We start from the raw sequence: 20,931 nt of genomic DNA, 5'->3' as shown, positions 1-20,931 counted from the left end.
TGCGTTCTTTCGTTCAACTGCAGATGGAAAATAAAGCGATCTTGGCGAAGCTCGCAGAACCGACTCCCCAGAGGAGATATTATTAGGGGTGCACACGAATAAGGATTTTGCTAATTCGTATTCGATATGTATATATGATACATTATTCGTATTCGACTACGAATCTCGAGGTTATTATTCGTATTCGATTCGTAATTATTCGTATAGTTAGTAAAATACCGCCAATCCTATTTAGGTAATAACATATCGCGTCGTTTCATCTACGCGTGTTTACTTTTTATCATTCTATTATCTTTCTTTGAACATACTCACTTCAGCTATTTCTCTTTCCACATTATGGAGAAATCTTCTGCATCTTTAGGCAAGCATCCTCAGCGCTCCCAGAGAATTGATTATCATCCTCTTAATAATGGTGGTGATGAGGAAGTGGCTCTGGTAGATCGCATTACCAAGAAATCTCGTCTAATTCAACTAGATAATAGCATTGAGCTTATTACTCCTAACAACTCTGCAAGTCAATTAATAAAAGCCTAGACTCCACCAGCAGATATTTCCCAGCAGGAAGTGTTAAGCAATATCGAACTTGAGACATCCAGCATCTTTTACGACCCCAAGCGCTCACAGAAGAGGCTGCAGAACCAGTCATTATAGGCAGAGTTTGATATTATATCTCTCCCTGGAAATCTTTGGTGGCCAAAGAGAGGTAAAGGCCCAATTGAAGATCGTGAAATATATTGCACTCGATATGGTTAGAAGACGACCGATTCTACAAGAGTAACCTCAACATCAAATATACGATCTCATCTTAATAAACATAGCATCTTTTCAAGCGGAACTGGAAATAGTCAAGAAGACAACAACTCCAGTATAAAATAATTAACTGTTGTTAGTTCCTTTCAGAGATAAGCAGAGAATCAGGCAGCAAAGCTCTTAGAACAAAATCTAGTGCAATGGATAGTCGCAGAGAATATGGCATTTAATGCCATTATGTGTAAGGGCTCAATCAACATAATAATATTGGAAGCTAAACACGAGAAAACTAAGCATGGAGAGGAAAGGAGAAAACATGAACGTGAGGCTATCCCTGGATGCCCTTTACGTGTATTGGAATCTTTTGGTACTAGTCCGAACGGGGTTAGGCTCTGATAGGAGCGTACAATCTGGGTGAGGAATAAATTGACTCTGATTTGCACACTCTCTAAAAACCCAGCTAGCTACGCATCTTGATCCTCTTTATATACACAATATAGTGGCAAAATAGCAATCCTGAATCCAAAAGTAGGGCTGTCGATATTGTGCCAAACCTGGGATCGGCAATTGTGTTTTTCCGGGGATTCACCGATTAGTAAGGTCGTCCAGAATGGGATTAGCGTATCAGATATCCAACAACGTGGCGTGCTCACGTGACCAGGAACAACCCTCATAGCTAACCCTACCCGCGACCAACCAGCGGTTCTACGAACCGTACACATTTCTGAATAGCCTCATGCTTGGCCGTCACATTATGTAACAGTACTGAAACAGTACAACATGATATCTGTGACAAGCCACCCCCAAGTAGGGGTACAACATGAGATCTCCTGCCAACGACTCCTGTATGCATAAGAAGGAGGTTTGCTGGAATGAGAGTAGTTTTCCTCGTTCAAGCTTCAGTCTCTGTATGTTAGCAACAGTACCTTTGTCGATGAAGATTGAACACACAAATGACCTTCTGCCATATTGATAATTCCTCCTGCCTAACCATCGGATTAACCTCCTATTACACATTAAATCATCAACATTCCAAAATATCTTTAGGGATCTAGGAATTGCACTTCTATTTACATCACGTATAACAATTACTCGCTAAATTGATGCAGAATTTGGTTTTTATCAAGCATGTTTAATTAATGACCTAGATTAAACATGTCAAACAATTGCACTTTCCTTAGATACTTAGACTAGCAAGAATTGCAAAGTTATATTCACAGTTATCAGCTATTGGTTGACAGCTGACTTTCAGTACCAAGAGAGAGTTCTTAACTTCACAGAGTTCACTGGCATTCACAGTGGGGAGAACATGGCAGAAATACTTCAGACGATCTTGGAAGAGCTTAACATTGAACATAAAGTGTTCACGATTATAGCAGACAATGCTGCTAATAACGAGACTTTAATGTCAGAGTTATATTACAATCTTAAAGAGAAGCTTGATAGTATGGTTTCTTCTGCCAATAGCGAAAGAAAAATTCCAAGATTTCAAGGACTGGATAGCTATATGCGCTGTATAGCACATATACTAAATCTAATTATCAGTGATATACTCTTCATGTTGAAAGCTGGCAATCATAAAATTGCAGTGGCGGCTTATAATCTAATGTAAGAGAACAAAGATATAGGCCCACAATCCGCATTATCTAGACTCCGGATCATGGAGGACACAGTGATGAATACCCACGAATGGCGGCTGCTGCAAGAGATTATTTACCCATATCAGCTTCTGGGGTGTCAGTAGAAAGTCTGTTCAATAGTGGAAGGGACTTACTGGGCCTACGAAGACACTCATTAAATACAGGGATGATATGATGAGGCATCTCGTGTTGCTGCGAGACATGTATAAATATACCCGTGCCGCCAAGCCCGCGACCACACGCGCAGCGTGTGGTCTATTTGAGATGGCACGTGATACTAATATTACGAATAATTACGAACATTCTGTAACTTAACGTACTACACGGGTCATTGGGCCACCTGCAAGTCCCATTAGGCCTCGGAATGGTGCGGTTCTGAGGTTACGGGACTTTTGAACCGCACCGCACCGTAGAACCGTGCAGTCCAAACGCGGTTTGAACCACATAGAACCGCATATGCATTATTCTGCCAAGTGTTTTCTTTTTAGGATGCATAAAATGCTGACTCATTCTACGTTTTTACCGTAAATAAACGTTGTCTTGTAACAGGCACAGCCTGTAAGTCTGTACTCATATCTCTCTACATTCACATTGTCAAATTCCACCAAAATCCAAGTCTCTGATTGAATCCACACTCTAATTTAAGATATGCTCTGATTCAATAGGCGCTCGCATGTGGCTCCGGCTAGACAGCCTAGATATCCTCATCTCGACGACATAGCTCCGTGCCGAATCCTAGACGACCCTGGGATTTAAAGCTCTTTCTTTTGCTTACAGATAGATTCTATAAAATCAGAGATAATGTTTATAAGTAGTGCTGATAATTTCTAATAGTATTTTGTTGATGATTCAAGGCTATGAGGTTAATTCGTGTCGACGGTGTCGTATATAACGTGGAAGATATAACATTTATATAAACTCTATATCACCAACTTCATCAACACTTCTTGAAAAAAAAACCATATTTGACTACTGATATAAACATATTATGAAGTTTTTTGATAGCAAGGCTACTTGCCGAATGTGGATATATGTCCCATAATTAAACCAGACCATGCTTGCCTCTCTATTGTAGTGACCTTGAATATACAGTTGATAGACTTGAGAGGCTTCAAATGTAAAAGGCGGCTCTCTTCGCAAATCGTTCCGGCTCTTTGCGGTTCGAACCTGATCGAACCCTGCGGCAGTATCGTGGGGCTTACTATCCAATCACTATCCAAGTTAGAATAGATCTATCATAACTTCATGTAGCTTTTTTTCTTAAAGCCACATGCCCCTAATTCCATGAATCCTCCCTAGGACAATAAATGATCCTGTTCTTAAAGATTTCCTATTGGTATGTTTCTAATACTACCATCTTCTTATTCTAGCTCTATTAATCACAATATCGCACAGCTAATGCACCCAGTTCTCTAACAATTACTCCCCTTCCCGTGGTATTTCTAATGATACTAGTATCTCGTTACTTCCGTCCGATGGTCTACAGCCGTTTACACCCGACTCGACTTGTACATATTAATTCAGCTTTACTCAGCCCATATCCCTACTTCCTCTTCCGGAGACACTCGAACACGTTGGCCCTCAAAATAAGAAGATTTACGTCCTTTGGACAGAGATGGTGAATAATGACTTTGTCACCTAGTGGCTCAGAATAGAATATAGGAGTCAGACAAAACAGAATATTTTCGAGGGTAAGCACCAGTCGGAATGTTGGCAGTACTTCCACCAGGTTACTGTGATCCAAGATGGGTCTCCAAAGGTTATATATAAAGTGTGCAACCATATCCTGAGCCACCCTGCAGACCGCCACCGTGGAACATCATCTATAAATAAACACTACTTATCAGGGGTCAATTGTCAGAAATCGGTACCTCCTTAAAGGATATTAAAAGGCTCATACAAGATGAGGTATGTTAAGTGTGATCTCAATATTTCGTTTTTATGGTCCTTAGATCTCTACTAATCCTACCTAGATGCATAGTGCTCCTCAGAAAACGCCCTACACCGCAAAAGCTTAGATGGAGAGACTAGTGACCTTTATTACCACTTCACGGCTACCTTTCCAGCTTGTTGAGCATCCTCAGTTTCATGCACTTATCGAAATAGCGCAACATGCTTCTTCTCTGCCTATATTACCTTGTGCAAAGACCATCCAAAATCATCTTCAATAATTGGTTCAAGAACAACAGAAATCTCTTCTTCAGAAGCTACCACAAGGCGTAAAGCTTTCTATTGCACTAGATTATTGGACATCTCTATTTCGCCAGTCTTTTATGGCTGTGACAGGCTACTTTCTGGATATAGATTGGAATTACCGCGAGATCTTACTTGGCTTTGAACCACTTTCCAGTTCGCATACTGGGGCTTATTTGAGTACAGTTCTTCAACAAGTACTTGAAGAACATCAGGTTGAAACTCGGATCTTAACAGTCACAACAGACAATGCAGCTAACAACTCAATATTAATAGATTCACTCAGCAAATCCCTCCAATCACTTGAAATACCAAATCAGATACCATATATAGCCCATGTAATTCAACTGAGCTTGAACGAGCTTCTTGGTTGGATAGAAGTAAACCCAAGAAATTATAGAGAGGAGATGGAATGGACTGAAAGAGATAAAAGCGCCTAGGCAGAGAATCAGGAGATTATTCAAACCCTTGAGAAGGTAAGATCCCTATATTACATACTTTTCCAATCACTTATAAGTTTATAGATTTGACGGCTTGCAATCTTCATCAACCGAAGCCCTCAACGCCATGATAATTTTCTTGATCTTTAGAGCAAAGAACAAAAGCTTGTCCCAATTCAAGACATTTGCACACGCTAGAATTCAACATTCCTGATGCTCCACCGGGCTAGGAAGCTACAGTCTACCTTTGATGAGTACTGCTCTGAATATAGCCAACCCAATCTTGGAGGAATGGCGGCAGATTAACTATCTTCTATTAATAACAAGGCCATTTTTCACCTTTACAACATCTCTCTCCCAGACAAAAGAAGTCACTATTCATAGTGTCTTTGCCATTTATAACTATCTCTTTACATATCTTGAGAAGTGTACAGCACAGCTCACGCGGAAGAAAGTTGGCTGCTCTGAGCTCGGCAAGAGACAAGCTTTCTAAATATTACAGAATGACTGATTATGTTGGTGGTGACCTCTATGCTATCAGAACAATCTTGGCCCCACAAAATAAGCTAGAATTCTTTTCTACCTCTAAGTAGGAGCCAGAGTGGCGTGTCCGATACCGCAGGAGTCTTGAGGAGTATATTATGCCCTATGAGAAACACTATTCAGAGATTCAGTCAACACCAACAGGCCAGATATTGACTAGTGGAATATCTGATATTGATATACTCATAACATTAGCTATATCTCTACAGCCACAAACATCCGCCCATGACGAGATATCACGTTATCTCGGGAGCAGTAAGCTATACTTCCCATTCTCTTAAATCTTGCCTACTAACCTCCGTCTGTATAGGCACTCAGCTAATGAACCCACAAATATTTTAGAAGGATTATCAGTCTAAATACCCTATCCTTGCAAGCCTTGCCCAGGACATTCTCACAAATCCTGCTAGTGGCTCTGGTGTTGAACAATTATTCAACTCTGCCCATGATATCTGTCACTACCGCCGAGGCTCATTGAAACCCCAAACCATCAAGGAGCTTATATTATTTATGTGCACAACAAAGTTCGAACTTGAATTGGAAGAACTTTTCCTCATGAATAAGTATCTTACAACACAAGAGATACAAAGAGTTAGGGAGGAAAAGAGTGCTTAGCAAGCGCTTGAAGCTCAGAATACAAAGTATGATTTCGACCCAATCAGTGATAGCAAGAAGGCTGAGGGTAAGGATAAATCCTTAGCATTACCTCAAGGTCCTCAAGCTTTCTAAGCACGCAGTCAGCATTCGCTTGGCAAAAGACCAGCAAGGGAGGAAGAGCCACTGGTTGAACTGGATAGGGACCAGGAAGATAAAGTTCTTTTACCTTATAATAGGCATCTAGTGACAGCAAGTAGTACCCAGAGACGCTCATCTGGCCAGCAACCGAAGCGTTTGAAGCGAGATGAAGACTTTGTATATGAGAATCTTTAGCAACTTAGTATAGAATGTCAAAATGAATTGTCTGGTTAATTGATCCTTGCATTACGGTACTCTCTGAATATATCATCCTATAGTATGTATCTCCTAGCTATTCGACCCAGGTTGTAAACAAATTACCCAAAAATACTGCTAGAACCTACATAAATTATGCACATCATAGGATTCCTCTGTTTGTACTGTCTGTAGAACCGCTGGTCCTAATCGCATCCAAAGCGGTGCGGTTCCAGAAATCATGGAACCGCCCAGCGGCTCTAAAAAAACGGAACTGCACCGCACAATCTTGCGGTGCGGTGCAATTCGGTCCCGGTTCCTTGAGGTGCGTTCCGAGACCTAAGTCCCATACAAAATGGCCTTCTTCAACACCTTGATTTCTCAACAGATTCACATATAAACCATATCTAAAAGTTGAATATGGCTTATAATATAGGTATTAATATATATCTAGATTTAGGAACTCTAAAAATATTAAGAACCCCTCTGTCATGAAATGTACATTAATAACTAGGCTAGTTTCTAATATCTCAAGACTTATAGAAGAGGCGCACTTCCAAATTGATATTTCTGATGGGGATCCATATAGGAATCATTCGCCAAGTCTAAGATATGGCTTGTATATAAATCTGTTGAGAAGTCAAGGTGTTGAAGAAGGCCATTTTGTATGGGACTTGCAGGTGGCCCAATGACCCGTGTAGTACGTTATTCGTATTCGACTACGAATATTCGTTAATTATTATTCGTGTGCACCCCTAGATATTATCCCGCCAATGAGAGAGTTATGCAGAGTGTTCACTGGCAGGAGAATCTCAGCTGCTTGGCTCAACATGATAGCTTCCGCGAGCAGGTAGTCGAGATATTCAACCAAGACCGTCGGATGGGAATTTTCCACCCAGACACCCAGATCGATCTGCCTTCATTGCCAAATACCAATACGGAATTGCTCCAACGTAATCAGATACGATCATCGACCTTTCGTATTTCCGGTTTTGGAGCTGAAGATCACGCAACCCAGCAGTGCCTTAGAGTATTATTCGTCTCCGTGTTAGTCTCCGCAGATGCATTAGTTGGTTCAACAACCAGCCTGTACGGCTGAGAGACCCGCCAAAATCCAGGAAGGGAAAGTGAGTATTACACTGGATACCCCCCTGACTATAGCATATCTGTCTGGGTACCTCACGAGTCATTTTATCCTCCATTTTGGGTTGCAATGATAATACGAGTGTGTGAGACTTATTTACTCATCCCGCCACTCATCTCCACTGTATTCTACAGGGTTTCTGTGCTAGCGCTGCTCACGGGTCCTGAGTGAGTTGAGGCAGTGATTAGTCAATATCAATTCGATCAAAAATAAACATTGTCAAATACACTACGGAGTATACATGAGTGCTCTATCTTGAGGCGCAGATGTTGGAATGAATACAGCAGCATAAAAATACACCTATAGTAGCTAAATAACTAACAAAAAACTTTCATTCACTAGGTAGCAAACCCCAAGTAAACCCCCAAATGTCGCGGCCTGCCAGATAACGCGGACAGCACGCGGACTTGGCGCAACCTGATCCCCATGTTATATGATTATGGGGTTCACCCCTACCTGAGAAATATGTCTACAGGATTAGCAACCTGTAATTACACGTATACTCGTATCTATACTAGGAAGGCAGTAAGAAAAGCTGACTAATATAGACGCCACATTTATACACCTCAAGTGACAACTGCTGTTCCATGAGGTGACAACTGTTTTAGATAAGCGCACGGGCCCAAAAAACCTCCAGGACTAGCGCAGGCCAAATGATTATTTTACCTATTCCCATAATCATAATCATTAGTTTAAACGTAACATAACTTCGCAAATTATGACTCAGTTGGGCTAACCTACTGCGTGCTGCAGGGTTCTTCCTGACCACCAAAGAATCGAATCCCTGTGAGGCCCACTGTACTAACAAATTCACCGAGGTCAACCATAGTACGCTACAGACTGTTCCTCGTGGAAAGTCAGCCCTACCTGTTCGAGCACGTTTCGATTCGCTAGTCCTTGGTTTGCTATCTGAAGTTGTCGCCAGCGAGGCATTCAGCTACTTCAAGCGCTATTTTGAGAAGTACTCTTGGTACATCGCTACTAGGAGAAGAGGTTCAGGGAACTACACCGAGAATGAACACGCGAAGAATCTGGTCCAAGAGGGATGTGCTATTGCTTTTGAGAAGAATATAACTACAACAACAAGGAGGGAATGTTCAAGATATAGCGTATGGGCTAGAGGGTTTTTTGCAGCTGATACAGCTTTTCCTCTCGACATGAGACCATGACCACAGTGTATGCAATGTAGGACACATAGTGTATTGGACCCCTTTTAGGCTTGGTGCCTCCGGGCAAAATGAATTTACTACTACTGCCACCAAATTACAGACTCAATTTTCCCGGCTGTGACCATCAGCAGCCCAGTCGTTGGCGGAACTCGCGACAGGGATGCGTGATATGTACAAGGGGCGTGTTGGCCGCCCAGTGCTTCTGTTGCGATATAGTCTGCCCAGCTCGTAGGGGTCCGCACGAATACGGATTATGCTTATTTGTATTCGACTCGTAATCATTCGTAGTTTTTGCCAAGGGAGGCGAGTGTGTGATCGCCGAGCGGTGTCAACATTTCCAAGACATTTATAGGGCCAGTTTGATACGTGACTTTTACGAATAATTTACGAATAATGCGAATTTTATTCGTACAAATATTGCTGAGCAACTGAAATCAATTTACTCGCATTCGACTTACGAATAAGGAATATTCGTAAAGTCGTTATTCGTTTGCACCCCTACCCTCACATGCATGTTGGGGGCTAGTTGAGAACAAGATGCGCGATGACTGATGGCTGGAGCATTTGCACCAAAAGAATTCGGTGCTTGGCGCAAGGCCCAGCCCCAGACCGGGGTATATAGCGTCCCCCGTGTACTGCACCACACCAAGGTGAGAAATCATGTATCGACAGCATCCTCTTATCTGCCTCGATGACCGCGGTACGCCGCTCCGCCATATACAGGCAGTCGGAGTAAATCAGACTATTTCACATAGATTATAAATCTCTGCTGCAGCTTTGAGTGCTTCTTCTACAAATTGATCAATTAAGACCGTTATTTTGAAGCTGCATATATTCATTCCTCTTACATGAGTTCCTACGATGAAATCAACGAATCCCGGCCTTAGCTCCACATTTGCGAATAACGACGAGGATGGCCGCACCAGCCAGTCTCGACGGACAGCCTGCGATGTCTGTCGAGAACGAAAGGTGAGATGTGACCGTAGCTATCCACAATGCGGCCGGTGTCTCCGTCTCCGACACAAATGCCATTACACACCCTCCACCAAGAGTAATTCGATTGATGTACCGCAGGCATTAATGAAACTGGATTCACGAATCGGTAGGGACATGCCTCTCTCCTTCTAAATGCCAAGATTGTACCGATTTTTTGACGAACGTTGCCAATTTTATTGTTATTAGCTCAAGCAGAAGCACGATTAGCTCTTGGACAGAGTAGTATGATGGCCTACTCCAGCCCTTTTATGGATCCCGCCAGTTATGCTTCCTTGAACTGGCTGGATGCAAGCCAAGTCATGGCCCAATACCCAGAAATAAGCTACGACGAAATACCGGGCATGAACGTCAGCCTCGATCCGTCGTCTTTTGAGAGCATAGATGTCAGCTGTGAGATGATGAAGCAGACACTGGACCAGTTGTAGGTTCAATCCTTTTCCTTCCTCATAGTTATGCTTAGGCAAAGAAAATGGAAACTGACGAGAAGACAAACGAAAAACAATAAAGTCAAGTAGGAAGTGACCATGACCGTGATCATGTCTTTCATCCGGATGCAATCCCTTCTCCAGATATGGCCATGTCCAGCCCAGAAAACATTCAATACGGTTCGCCAAATGTGTCTTTAGTCAACCTGTTGTCTTGTCCGATCCATCCAGAGAGGCATTTGCCTATAGCAAGGGAAACTTTGATTGGACCGTAAGTAGCACTGATTCCTCAATCAAGAGTCTCGGACTCACAAATGTGCTCGCAGACACCGACAGTATTTTGAATGTTTACATCCACTTCTACCAATGATTGATCGTAGCCGCTCCATTGCGGCTTTAGAGGATGGCTCCAGCCAATCTCCCGAGGTTAACAGCTTGATATATGCAATTGCTATGGCTGGTGCTGGAATTAACAAGGAAAGCGATGAGCTTGTCTCCGCATGCCACCACCACGCAAGACGATGTTTGGAGGACGCTGAGCGGGAGTACCCGGGCGTCCGCTTTTTGAGTATCCATGCTCTGCAAGCGATGCTCCTGATTACCTACCATGAATTCAAAAAGCAGGACTTTTCGAGGGGTTGGATGAGTCTCGGGCGTGCTTTGCGATTGACCAGGCTGATGGGCCTGCATGAAATGGATATGGAGGCATCACCAAATAACTCAACTACTGACCCGGCATTACAACTCCCGCTCCAAAAAGCGACCACCCTGGCTGAAATCGAAGAGAGAAGGCGAACCTTTTGGGTAGCATATATACTGGATACATGGGCCTGCAGCCGCACCAATTCATCCATCAGCTTTGGAATAGATGATGTAAGTAATCTTTCTCTAACCCCACTGAATCCTAATTGACATCCCTGAGATTTTTACTTCTCTTCCTTCTACCGCTACATCCCCAGAATTTCACACAGTGGAAAAAGTGATACGCCTGAACGAGGCAGTGTGCTGCGGCGATGATAGGCCACTTCCCCCTGTGTCCGCGTTTGCTGGACTAGCTATTGTATGTGGGCTAGCAGCGATATGCAATCGTCATGGCAGGATCTCGCAAAGACAACAAAAACAACAGCATAGAAGAAGTTCATCTGCAACATCCAGCCCCTTGGAAAGCGAGGAAGGTGGGGGATATCCCTTTTGGGTGCAGCACTTCGCCATTGACAAGAAGCTTCAAGTCGTTTCTCATTGTCTTTTTCAGCAGCTCCAGGCGCGGCAACAGCAACAATTGCAGTTAACCCACCAGCAACAACAACCGCAACAGAACAATACTGTCGCACCATGTGATGCATCGGTTTTGATTGTATACTTGAATTTTTATGCTGTCAGTATATACCTTCATAAGATTGCTGCCGAACGGTCTGTCAGCACCTCGGTGCCAGATTCATTGAGGGAAGAGACTGATCGGCGGTGCGAGGCCGCTGCGGTACAAATGGTTTCGGTTCTGCATCGAATGCACTCGAGAGATACCTATAATGTAAAGTCTTCTACACTTAATCCAACTTAAATTTTGCTAACAGTAAACGCAGATGAATATCTTGAAACAAGCAAATTCATTCGTTCTTTGGTCCCTAACATGTGCTGGACGAATCTTGAGTCAGCTACTGGATAGTAGTATCCCAGGCAAAAATCAACGACGTCTACATGGTACCTTAGAAATACTGTACGAGACTATGAACGAATTAGATGACGACTCGGGATCGTGGGATGAGACAATCACCAGTATCGGAGAGCAGCTGCAACAGATTTCATTATCTTGGAGATCAACCCCACAAGCATGTCACCACAATGACTCCCAATTTATATTATGATGTTCTCAACGTACAAGTTCAATGCATTCGATTTTTGGTGATATACATCTGTTGGTTTAGCCGGGTCCTGGATCACGAAGTACAGGATTGCGGCAAGAGCAGTCCAACTGCCCTACGTGGTGAGCCTGGTAATATTGAAGTTATTCCTAATATTATGACTGGTTCTCAAAAAAGAGAGGAGAAGGATAATGACATGCAAGTAAAGGGGATATCCCCAGGTAGGTGAAACGGAATAACTAATACTCCGGTGCTGATACTCAACACCTGGGAATTCCCGTACACACAACATCATTAGTTTCATTTGTTCATTAAATGGGCGCAAGATATTGGTACATTTTGGAATTCCAAAATGTAAAGATTATGTGACTTTCGGGAATTGTCTTTATCCGTACGGGATAGAAGACCTCAAGCCTTAGATGGTTTTCCTTAAGAGATAGACAAGCAGACAGAGAGAATAAGAACGTTGAAAACGCTCTATCAGAATCTACCATTCCCCAAAGGGGAACGTACAACTAATATTTCTACTTCTGCTCATAATCCTTGGTTACCAGATCTTCCTCTGAATTCTTTACATGGGGCTCTCGGGAAAATCTAGCTCTGTATTGTGCGTCTTCTTCTCCAGGAGTAGCTCTGGGAAGCGAGATATATCTAACTAATAACTAACTACATCGAAAAGACGGTTGCTGGAGATACGGTCCCGACAGTAGACCTTGGAATGGAGTCCGTCGTGGAACGTCACCTTCTCGTGGTGAGGGACGTCAGTAAGCTGGGTGGCATGGCGTAGCTGAAGCTGAGAACTTTCCAAGTCGAAACTCCGGTGGAAGCCCTCTTATCGGTTAGAACGATGGGCAGGAGGGCTTCAAAAAAACACATCTACGACTTCGGTCGCGTCGACGAGCCTCTAGTCGTTTGCCTACCTGCCACCAATCGATACTCACCTGCCTTACGTTCGAGCACGTTTCGATTCGCTAGTCCTTGGTTTGCTATCTGGAGTTGTCGCCAGCGAGGCATTCAGCTACTTCAAGCGCTATTTTGAGAAGTACTCTTGGTAAATTGCTACTAGGAGAAGAGGTTCAGGAAACTACACCGAGGATGAACACGCGAAGAATATGGTCCAAGAGGGATGGGTTATTGCTTTTGAGAAGAATATAACTAAATAACAAGGAGGGGATGTTCAAGATATAGCGTATGGGCTAGAGGGTTTTTTGCAGCTGATATAGCTTTTCCTCTCGACATGAGACCATGACCACAGTGTATGCAATGTAGGACACATAGTGTATTGGACCCCTTTTAGGCTTGGTGCCTCCGGGCGTAATGAATTTACTACTACTACTACTACTACTACTACTACTACTACTACTACTACTATGATGGAATGGATGACGATGGAGGGAAAAATCCTATTCTTTCGAGTACACTTTTGTCATCGATAGAGGTGATTTCGTGGTTGCATCCTTGGATTTGTTCTACATAGTAGAAGCAAGAAGAACTTCAGTCCAGCAAATTGCGAAATGTGAGAAATAGAACTACTTTTGCTTGTTAGAAACACGATGGAAAGAAAACAAACAAAAGAAAACAGTGGTGGCCAGACAACGCTCTTTTCCCTGGATGTTAATCAAGCAGTTGCATTAGAGCCGATGTCACCCCATTTAGAGACAGTAGTACCACAATTTCCCGGGTTTTCATACCCGGCAGCGAGTTGTCGCTCGTAGCTCACCTTACGAAGCCTCTCGCTCTCTATCGGTGTCAAGGCCAAGTAAATTTCCACGCCTATCATGTGAAGGATTAAGGCAAGCCACAACTAATCACAATCAAATCAGCCACAGATACTCATAAAAGACAAAAATGACAAGATATAAGAAAGTGAGCATACCCCAGCTCCGAAATTAGTGTTAAAAATTGCGCCCAATCCAACTGGATTTGAAAAATCTAAGTCACCCTCCACAGCAACCCAGCCACTCGTTGTGCCATTGGGAATGAGACATTGGGGGAATTGCGACATCACTAAGTCTTCACGATTTCCTAGAATAAATATAATTTCATCACAAGGCCAAGCAATGAAATAGCCGCCTAGTGCCGTCTGGACTATGGACATGAGTGGCATGATCGCGCGTGTGCTAACAATAGATCCCATCCAAAACATGGCGCGCAGCATCCATGCTCGGTGTAAATCAATTTGTAGACACCGGATATTCCACCATGCCAACGCCATGGCGACTGTTGAGGCAAGGGCTAGAAAGCCGGTGCATGTCTGAGATCCCATATCGCCGCCAAAAGCACGGCGAGCAATAATCATGGCTGTCACATTTCCGATAAGTGCCAATATGATCACGACATAGCCATTCAGGCGATGGAATAGCATGAATTTGTATCGAATACGAGGTACGAATTGCAGAATCATCAAGAGGCCAGCCGGTAACATGGTAGCAAGGTGTAGCATGAACCCAATGTGTAGTATGCCATCATGGAACCAAAACCAATCTCCAGGGGTAAGCTCAGCCTCTAGAACGGATGTAGAGAGATACTTGAGACGTGCAAAACAGAAGAAGGCCATGAAAAAGCCAAAAATGGAGACTGTTTAAACAGTTTTGTTAGCATGACATATCTCCTGGCAATTGTAAAGATGCTTTACATAGCCAAAAATTGTATTTTTTGGTGAATCCTGGCCGCAAGACTCCAAATATGCCCTTTAGGTTTGAGCTAGCCTTGTTATGGATGTAGCCATTTTCTACTTGCGGTGTCCCCAGCTCTGAGGACCGACGTAAAAGACGAGTTGTCTCATCGATAGGCATTTTGAGACTTAGAAGAGTGCAGGTCAAGATCTTGACAAGGGGATTATCGAGAAAACGGTAAAATAGGAACCATCGTAGAAATCGCAATAATTCATTTTAGGCTTCGATCGAAATGGTATTGATGGCCGAATTATTTGCAGTTCAGACCTGTCTGCACAGAGCTGCCCATAGTACGCCGCGCTATGGCCAAGGATCCCACTCCCGTCCCGCCGACTACGTACAGCACTACAGCACGCGCCATCGCGCGGGGAGTCGGGGAGGCTAAGATCGGGCTCTCCGCCCCTGGGCCACCCCGCTCCTCCCCGCTGCTGCATCAGGCAATACGACTAAGTAGAAGTGCGATCTGCTAGGCCACTACTTTAGTCAACACATCATCCATTAAGTTACTAACTAACTAGTCTTAACACTAATGCTTACCAACACACCGACGCCTTTCTTACCTCGCCAAGTCCGTGTCCATGCATATAGACTTGCAGGAAACGGAAGCCGTCGGTAAGTGTAATGCTACAAGCAAGCGAGCACGAGGAAAAGTAGGATGACGTTGGATATTAATGTGTGAAGTGTACATTATACAGTACAGTGAGGCCCAACTGGCAATTGGCCTACCGATCAGGAAGAAACATGTATTAAAGCGAGGGGTTTCGATTCCTCATTATAGAGGACAATTCCCTGTTACAAACAGCATAACTTTGCCGAGCAGAGAAATTTAAGCTTCAATTGAGAGATTACAGTATCTTCTAGTTTCTATCAATTTCACGAGATTGTGGGCAAGATAAACCCCGATAAATCCGGCAGATGACATAGTGGGACTGTAGGTGTTAGTTTCATTGGCTACCAATACGAAGATAGCAATAAACATGTGTCAACATTATATTACGGCTGTCCTGGATGCCGAATAGGCACCATAAAAACCAACCCTAGACCAGAAATAGATTATAGATGATCCTTCTGTTGTAACCTCAGTGGGACGTGTACTTGTATGTATTGTGTGTGTGTGTATCTAAGGAGAGAAATCTCGGACACATGGTGTCCATACAAAATATAGCGAGGTAAAGTCATCCATCAAAAAGGCCAAGGATATGGCTCAGGGCAATCATGCCGGCCTTTTTTGGGCCACGACAACTCCGAAACGTCCATCTGGCACTACTCCACGTCCAAATAACTCCTTTACCTCCTGAAGCAGCCGTTTTGTCAGATCTTGGACCTCTTCCGGACTACTGGTCGCTGCCAACGTCTTTGATCGGACTAGACCGCCAGGCAGAAGGGCACTAAAGCCATTGAGACACCAAGCACGGGCTTTTTCATTCAGCTTTGCATTATCCAAGGAGCTGTAAACATGCTTAGTGACACACGTCAGACACGAAGAGAAAAGGGCCGCATAATAGACGGCGTCGGAGGCATGACTGCACATCCCATTTTGATTTAGAGCAAAAACCAATCGGATGATTTCGCTAAAGCGCGGGAACTCTCTGGGTTTATTTTGAGAGAAAAGATCCGTGTCAAGCTCAGCCCACTGCAAATATCCGTTTGGTTCTAGGAAGTCTCTATTAGCGTTTTTTGCCCTTCACTGAAGAAAATCAAGGAGACTAACTGAGAAGGGTGGCGGCATTGTTAATTGCTGTAAAGTAATCTGCTTCTTTGATGGCACCAAGCAGGAAGCGTACATTCACGAGGTCATATCGGCCCATGTGCTCTTGAGGAAATGGTTGCAAAATGTCATGCACCGAAAATTCCATGTTGGATTGAAATGGTGTGCTGGGAAACTGGGCCGAAGAAATATCAAATCCATGGTAATAGCGCTGAGGATCATCCGGGATCGTGGAGAGTAGTTGAGACACATCTCGCAGCCAGGCACTTATACATACTTAGTTATTATCTCTTTTGAATTTAGTTGAAACAATGTGTTTAACCTACCCAGTTCCAGTTGCAATATCTGCAACAGCGAAGAGGTTACCTTGCTCAATTGAAGGGTGAATGGGCTTTCCCCCTGTCACCTCGACGAAAAAAGCATGTTGTTCTTCGAGCCTGCGAATTATGCAGATTAACATCTTTCCTTTCCTCTTTGTGCAGCTGGTGTACACAAGTGTCGTAGGATTATCCCTACCTTGCAGATTCTGTTTGATCCCGACTCAGGATATAGATTTCGTCAGTGATGGCAGGCATGATGTTACTGTTTTATACTAGAGAATTTTCAAAATTGGTTGTAATTGAAAAGGGCACTTTGTTCTCTATTATACTCTTCTTATATTCACTGAATACATCTTTTGGTCATACTTTGTGTGTTCGTAACGACACGGAAAGACGGGACTTCTGCCCGAGGTTGAGTTGGTACATGTATATGTAGCGGACCAAGAAGAGGGGAAATTCTTCATGCATGCCGCTTGAGGCATGGTTCATACCTTTCTCTTAACTAGGTTAATATGACAAGCAAGTTACAAGTGAGGCATTTAATGCACAAAACATATCCTGTTCTAATTCAGTAGAGTCCTTGGAATGATCTAGGTAATGCACCAAGTTGGCTTTTGACACAGGAATTAGCGTGAAAATTGATGAAAAAAGGATGCAGAAAAAGAAATTAGAAAAATGGTGATTTTCTAACTGAATCAAGTAGGAATCTCAATTAATTTTCATGGTAACAATCTCTACAAACATGAAGGAAATTTATGAACCCTTTCATCGTAGTTCATCGTAAGGAGCGATGGAATCTCTTGGGTAATTCCATCTGATTGGGAGGACTGCAATTTTGGGCGATCCTAAATCAGCAGTAGACGACCAGGGTCTGGTTGGATTCCTACCATATCAGCAAGAGCATTTTCACTGAAAACATTGAGGAGGCTTATTCATTCACACATTAGCTTGTTGGGGAAGACTTGAACATTCATCGCCTCTAAAGAGAACTTAGTTTAACGCTAGCACAATCAATCTGATTGGGAAAAGAAAAAGAAAAGAATAAAGGGAGATGGAGAGAGACTTTGAATACGTTGTGAAACTGATATTCAGTGATCTAACGCTCTCTTGTACTAAGAAAGAGATCCTGTGACCTGTGACTAGCAGAAGACAATGGCACTATACACACTATTGGCCCTACACACATTCACCCATTCCCTACAAATCAATCTGGATACGCAGTCCTTGGTGTGCCTCAGCTATTTTGTCGTGATTGTGTATGGCATCAGATGTTTGCATGAAATCCCCCGAGGGTTGACAATCCGAATGTGGAGGCTCACTAACACCTTTGATTTTGCCAAGCATTTGAAGCGTTGCCGTTGCGTTATTGAGTGCCAACCTGTGGAATTCAGGGAAACCTATATGATATTAACTCAGGTTTTGCGGAGAAAAGGCCATTAGCTGAATTTGTACACATACCCACAGTTCCAGTCAAACAAGCGTACACATTCCAGACCATTTTCGTTCGATAGGGGCCGTCATAATGAGAACTACGAGTGACCCAGAACCCAGAGAATGACCCAGGCCCATGTTTTCTGTCATACCGAACAGGAACTATTTGCATAGTAAAAATGAGAAGCCCAATACTAACTTTCGAAGTTGTCCAGTAATTTAACTAACCGTTCTGTTGTTTGAACATTAAGGTGTAAGAGCCGTCACCTTTGCGATCGAGTTTGATTAGCTACTCCAATAGATTAGTAGGGTTTCTCGTTTCGAAATGGAAAAGGAATATGTGCCTCTTCGGTGAACTGATATGTTCCTTTTTGTGTTGGAATGGTTAATGTCCGTGTAGAACCGAGCACATTATCATTGCCATCGGTACTTTCTGGTGTAAGGCCCATCCATTCGGTGTGAAAGACTGATTTTTGCTATCAGTTAGCAAAACTTGAAAGTCATGGAAATGTTCAAAAGTCGACTTACAATCACCCGTGAGAGCCTGGACATCTTCCAATGCGGCCCCAATCACAGCTGTGGTAGTGCACTCGTAAAATGTCGTGTCCGATGGACAAGAGCATGATTCTTTATCCACAGCACAATCGGATGCGTCCAAAGGGGCACTGAGTACGCCGGAAAAGAGAAGTGTAGTAAGTGGGAAGATAAATTGACTGAGAATCATTTCGCTACCCGGCACGAGTGACGAGGTACTCTTGTTGATGGGAAAGAGAGGAAACAGAATGCCAAGATTAAAAGATAAACTGCAAAAGAATTGAAACGAAATTCATCAAGAAAATACGTAATCAGTGAAGTTGTTGTTTTCTATTTGTTTCATTTATTGCTGGGAAAAGCGATTGACAGAGCAGTTAGTCGGCGAGGACGTCCGTCCTCGCATGAAGCGAGGTCCTAATGATGATTTTCCTCCGCGTCGGCCGTCCATCCCGATCCCTGGCCTATTTCCGCCCTGGATCTCCGCTTCATTAGTCCCTTTCGACTCAACTTTCCTTTGTCTGCATCAACTATCCAACACTGAGAAAATTTGCGGTATAGGCTTAAGATGCAGGAAAGCATTACAAGCGAATGAAAGCCTCAAATGCTCGTCTATAAGACGAGGTTGATTCTTCCTCCCAAACCCATCATTTGTAGATTTCGTACTCAGAGACAGAAACGAGAAGAAGCATATTCAGATTTGATAGACGCGGAAGTATTTTTTACGAAAATGGCTGCACCAGTTCTCACCAACCTCTCACCCTTGTCGACGGAGCCTGAAATCAAAAATCTTTCAGGTTTCCCGAGATTGAAGCCTGCCTACATTCTCAAGGTGAGTCCGCAGCTGGAGCTATCGTCATGGTTTTTATGGGCCTTTGTGAGGAGACTGGACATTAATATGCCTCAGATTCACGTTACTACCGGAAGACCTGTTGGTGAGTGAAAAATCTGAGTCGGCAGCGAGAGACAACAAATGAAATTAATTTATTTCATCCTCAGGGACAATCGTTAGCGGAAGCAACTTGATTCATTGGGTGTGTTTTCCTTGTTATATTTCACTCCTTCATGCTGTTTGCTGATCTGAATTCTAGGAAACAGGTTCCGGGACCCTAACCACCGCTGAGGGGTATGAGCAGCTAGTCGAGGCCAATGTCGAGTATGGGTCTGATTGGCTTCTTTTCGATCCTGATAATGGACACGCTCGGCCTCAGCTGAAGCTTCTGGCCAGGTGAGTGCTATCATATCTTGGTGGAGTGAAGATTAATTAATGATGACCACGGTAGGACCAACGATGGTGTCGTAAGTCCCAGTCAAAATTATAAATTATACCAACAACGACGAATCTAATAATGAACGTGCAGATTCTCAACTGCGGCTACACTGGTGTTGCCAGAGCCAGTAAGCCTGTTCTGGACATGTTCGAACAAGACCCCAATGCAAAGACATTCCCTTTTGGTATTTCCTGTGAGTAAATTTTTCTCATTTGTCCAAAAAGATGTGCAATGATGCAAGAATTAAAGGACTAATGAGAGCAATATCAGCAACCGTTCACACTTTCGAGACCGGCGATCCCAAGTACAAGCACCTCGAGAACAAGACCTTTGTAGGCAACGGTCGTTTTATCGTTACTCAGAACCCATTCTCTATCACGGTCGAGTCGCGTATCTCTGAGGTCATTCCAAGTTGCGATATGGACTAGATGGTCAAATGTGAAATTTTGCAGGGCGTGTATCTGTGAATCTGGTCTCAAACTCCCTCATTTTGAACCCGGGGCCAATACACTCCTATTATAATCACTTTGAGGCTATTCCAAGAACAATAATAATGATTCAAGTTTGAATTGTCTCGAAGAGTTCTTTCAAAAATAATATTAAGTGTAGACAGTCTAGTTTTCCCCTATACCGGTCCATGTCCAACACATCAATTGATATACGCATACCTGTTTTGATACCTGAAATTGAAGGATACCTTTTTATACATATGTCAAGCTAAACACTTGGTAACGTATATCAAAATTAAATCGCCTAGAACTCGAGGCTAACACCTCAATTAATGATCCTCAATGACAAAACTATTGCAAAGAGTCAAAGCATATAATCAGCTGAGTTGTCCTCACTTCCAGAAACTTTAGATAGCTAGTAGTCTCAGTATTAATATTAGATGTGTTGACTACAAGA

The 20,931-nt window shown here is 43.2% G+C and overlaps 7 protein-coding genes across 7 annotated transcripts, besides 4 other annotated features; 5 read left to right on the top strand and 2 right to left on the bottom strand.

The window, feature by feature from the left end:
• The first annotated feature begins 1,819 nt into the window (after nucleotides 1-1,819).
• Nucleotides 1,820-2,335: a mobile genetic element.
• Nucleotides 2,060-2,270, top strand: TSTA_119030 (uncharacterized protein; the record flags this gene model as incomplete). Its single annotated transcript, XM_002482086.1, has 2 exons — nucleotides 2,060-2,195; nucleotides 2,218-2,270. The coding sequence occupies 2 exons, from the start codon at nucleotides 2,060-2,062 to the stop codon at nucleotides 2,268-2,270; spliced, it is 189 nt and encodes a 62-aa protein (XP_002482131.1).
• Nucleotides 2,336-4,135: 1,800 nt separating the features above from the next.
• TSTA_119020 (uncharacterized protein) lies at nucleotides 4,136-5,237 on the top strand (the record flags this gene model as incomplete). Its single annotated transcript, XM_002482085.1, has 5 exons — nucleotides 4,136-4,161; nucleotides 4,238-4,298; nucleotides 4,595-4,963; nucleotides 5,028-5,059; nucleotides 5,108-5,237. 5 exons carry the CDS (start codon nucleotides 4,136-4,138, stop codon nucleotides 5,235-5,237), a joined length of 618 nt encoding a protein of 205 aa, XP_002482130.1.
• Nucleotides 4,412-5,305: a mobile genetic element.
• A 582-nt stretch (nucleotides 5,306-5,887) lies between these two features.
• Nucleotides 5,888-6,073: a mobile genetic element.
• Nucleotides 6,074-9,461: 3,388 nt separating this feature from the next.
• Nucleotides 9,462-12,442, top strand: TSTA_119010 (uncharacterized protein). The gene is made up of 6 exons (XM_002482084.1): nucleotides 9,462-9,911; nucleotides 9,992-10,226; nucleotides 10,313-10,501; nucleotides 10,557-11,103; nucleotides 11,153-11,758; nucleotides 11,811-12,442. Exons 1-6 carry the CDS (start codon nucleotides 9,671-9,673, stop codon nucleotides 12,090-12,092), a joined length of 2,100 nt encoding a protein of 699 aa, XP_002482129.1. The 5' UTR covers nucleotides 9,462-9,670; the 3' UTR covers nucleotides 12,093-12,442.
• A 971-nt stretch (nucleotides 12,443-13,413) lies between these two features.
• Nucleotides 13,414-13,460: a microsatellite.
• Nucleotides 13,461-13,599: 139 nt separating this feature from the next.
• TSTA_119000 (uncharacterized protein) lies at nucleotides 13,600-14,907 on the bottom strand. The gene is made up of 3 exons (XM_002482083.1): nucleotides 14,725-14,907; nucleotides 13,966-14,666; nucleotides 13,600-13,893 (listed from the first exon to the last, which is right to left on the bottom strand). Exons 1-3 carry the CDS (start codon nucleotides 14,882-14,884, stop codon nucleotides 13,708-13,710), a joined length of 1,047 nt encoding a protein of 348 aa, XP_002482128.1. The 5' UTR covers nucleotides 14,885-14,907; the 3' UTR covers nucleotides 13,600-13,707.
• A 1,067-nt stretch (nucleotides 14,908-15,974) lies between these two features.
• On the bottom strand, nucleotides 15,975-17,165 carry TSTA_118990 (LaeA-like methyltransferase, putative). Its single transcript, XM_002482082.1, has 4 exons — nucleotides 16,989-17,165; nucleotides 16,799-16,909; nucleotides 16,476-16,738; nucleotides 15,975-16,417 (listed from the first exon to the last, which is right to left on the bottom strand). The coding sequence occupies exons 1-4, from the start codon at nucleotides 17,045-17,047 to the stop codon at nucleotides 15,978-15,980; spliced, it is 873 nt and encodes a 290-aa protein (XP_002482127.1). The 5' UTR covers nucleotides 17,048-17,165; the 3' UTR covers nucleotides 15,975-15,977.
• Nucleotides 17,166-19,484: 2,319 nt separating this feature from the next.
• Nucleotides 19,485-19,986, top strand: TSTA_118980 (uncharacterized protein; the record flags this gene model as incomplete). The annotated part of the gene is made up of 3 exons (XM_002482081.1): nucleotides 19,485-19,689; nucleotides 19,754-19,788; nucleotides 19,846-19,986. 3 exons carry the CDS (start codon nucleotides 19,485-19,487, stop codon nucleotides 19,984-19,986), a joined length of 381 nt encoding a protein of 126 aa, XP_002482126.1.
• Nucleotides 19,987-20,103: 117 nt separating this feature from the next.
• On the top strand, nucleotides 20,104-20,453 carry TSTA_118970 (uncharacterized protein; the record flags this gene model as incomplete). The annotated part of the gene is made up of 2 exons (XM_002482080.1): nucleotides 20,104-20,218; nucleotides 20,296-20,453. 2 exons carry the CDS (start codon nucleotides 20,104-20,106, stop codon nucleotides 20,451-20,453), a joined length of 273 nt encoding a protein of 90 aa, XP_002482125.1.
• Between the last annotated feature and the right edge of the window lie 478 nt (nucleotides 20,454-20,931).

This window comes from Talaromyces stipitatus, genomic scaffold (genome assembly GCF_000003125.1).
Source record: "Talaromyces stipitatus ATCC 10500 scf_1105507295555 genomic scaffold, whole genome shotgun sequence".
In the NCBI taxonomy this organism is placed as follows: domain Eukaryota; kingdom Fungi; phylum Ascomycota; class Eurotiomycetes; order Eurotiales; family Trichocomaceae; genus Talaromyces; species Talaromyces stipitatus.
This window is presented reverse-complemented; position numbering and strand designations above follow the sequence as displayed.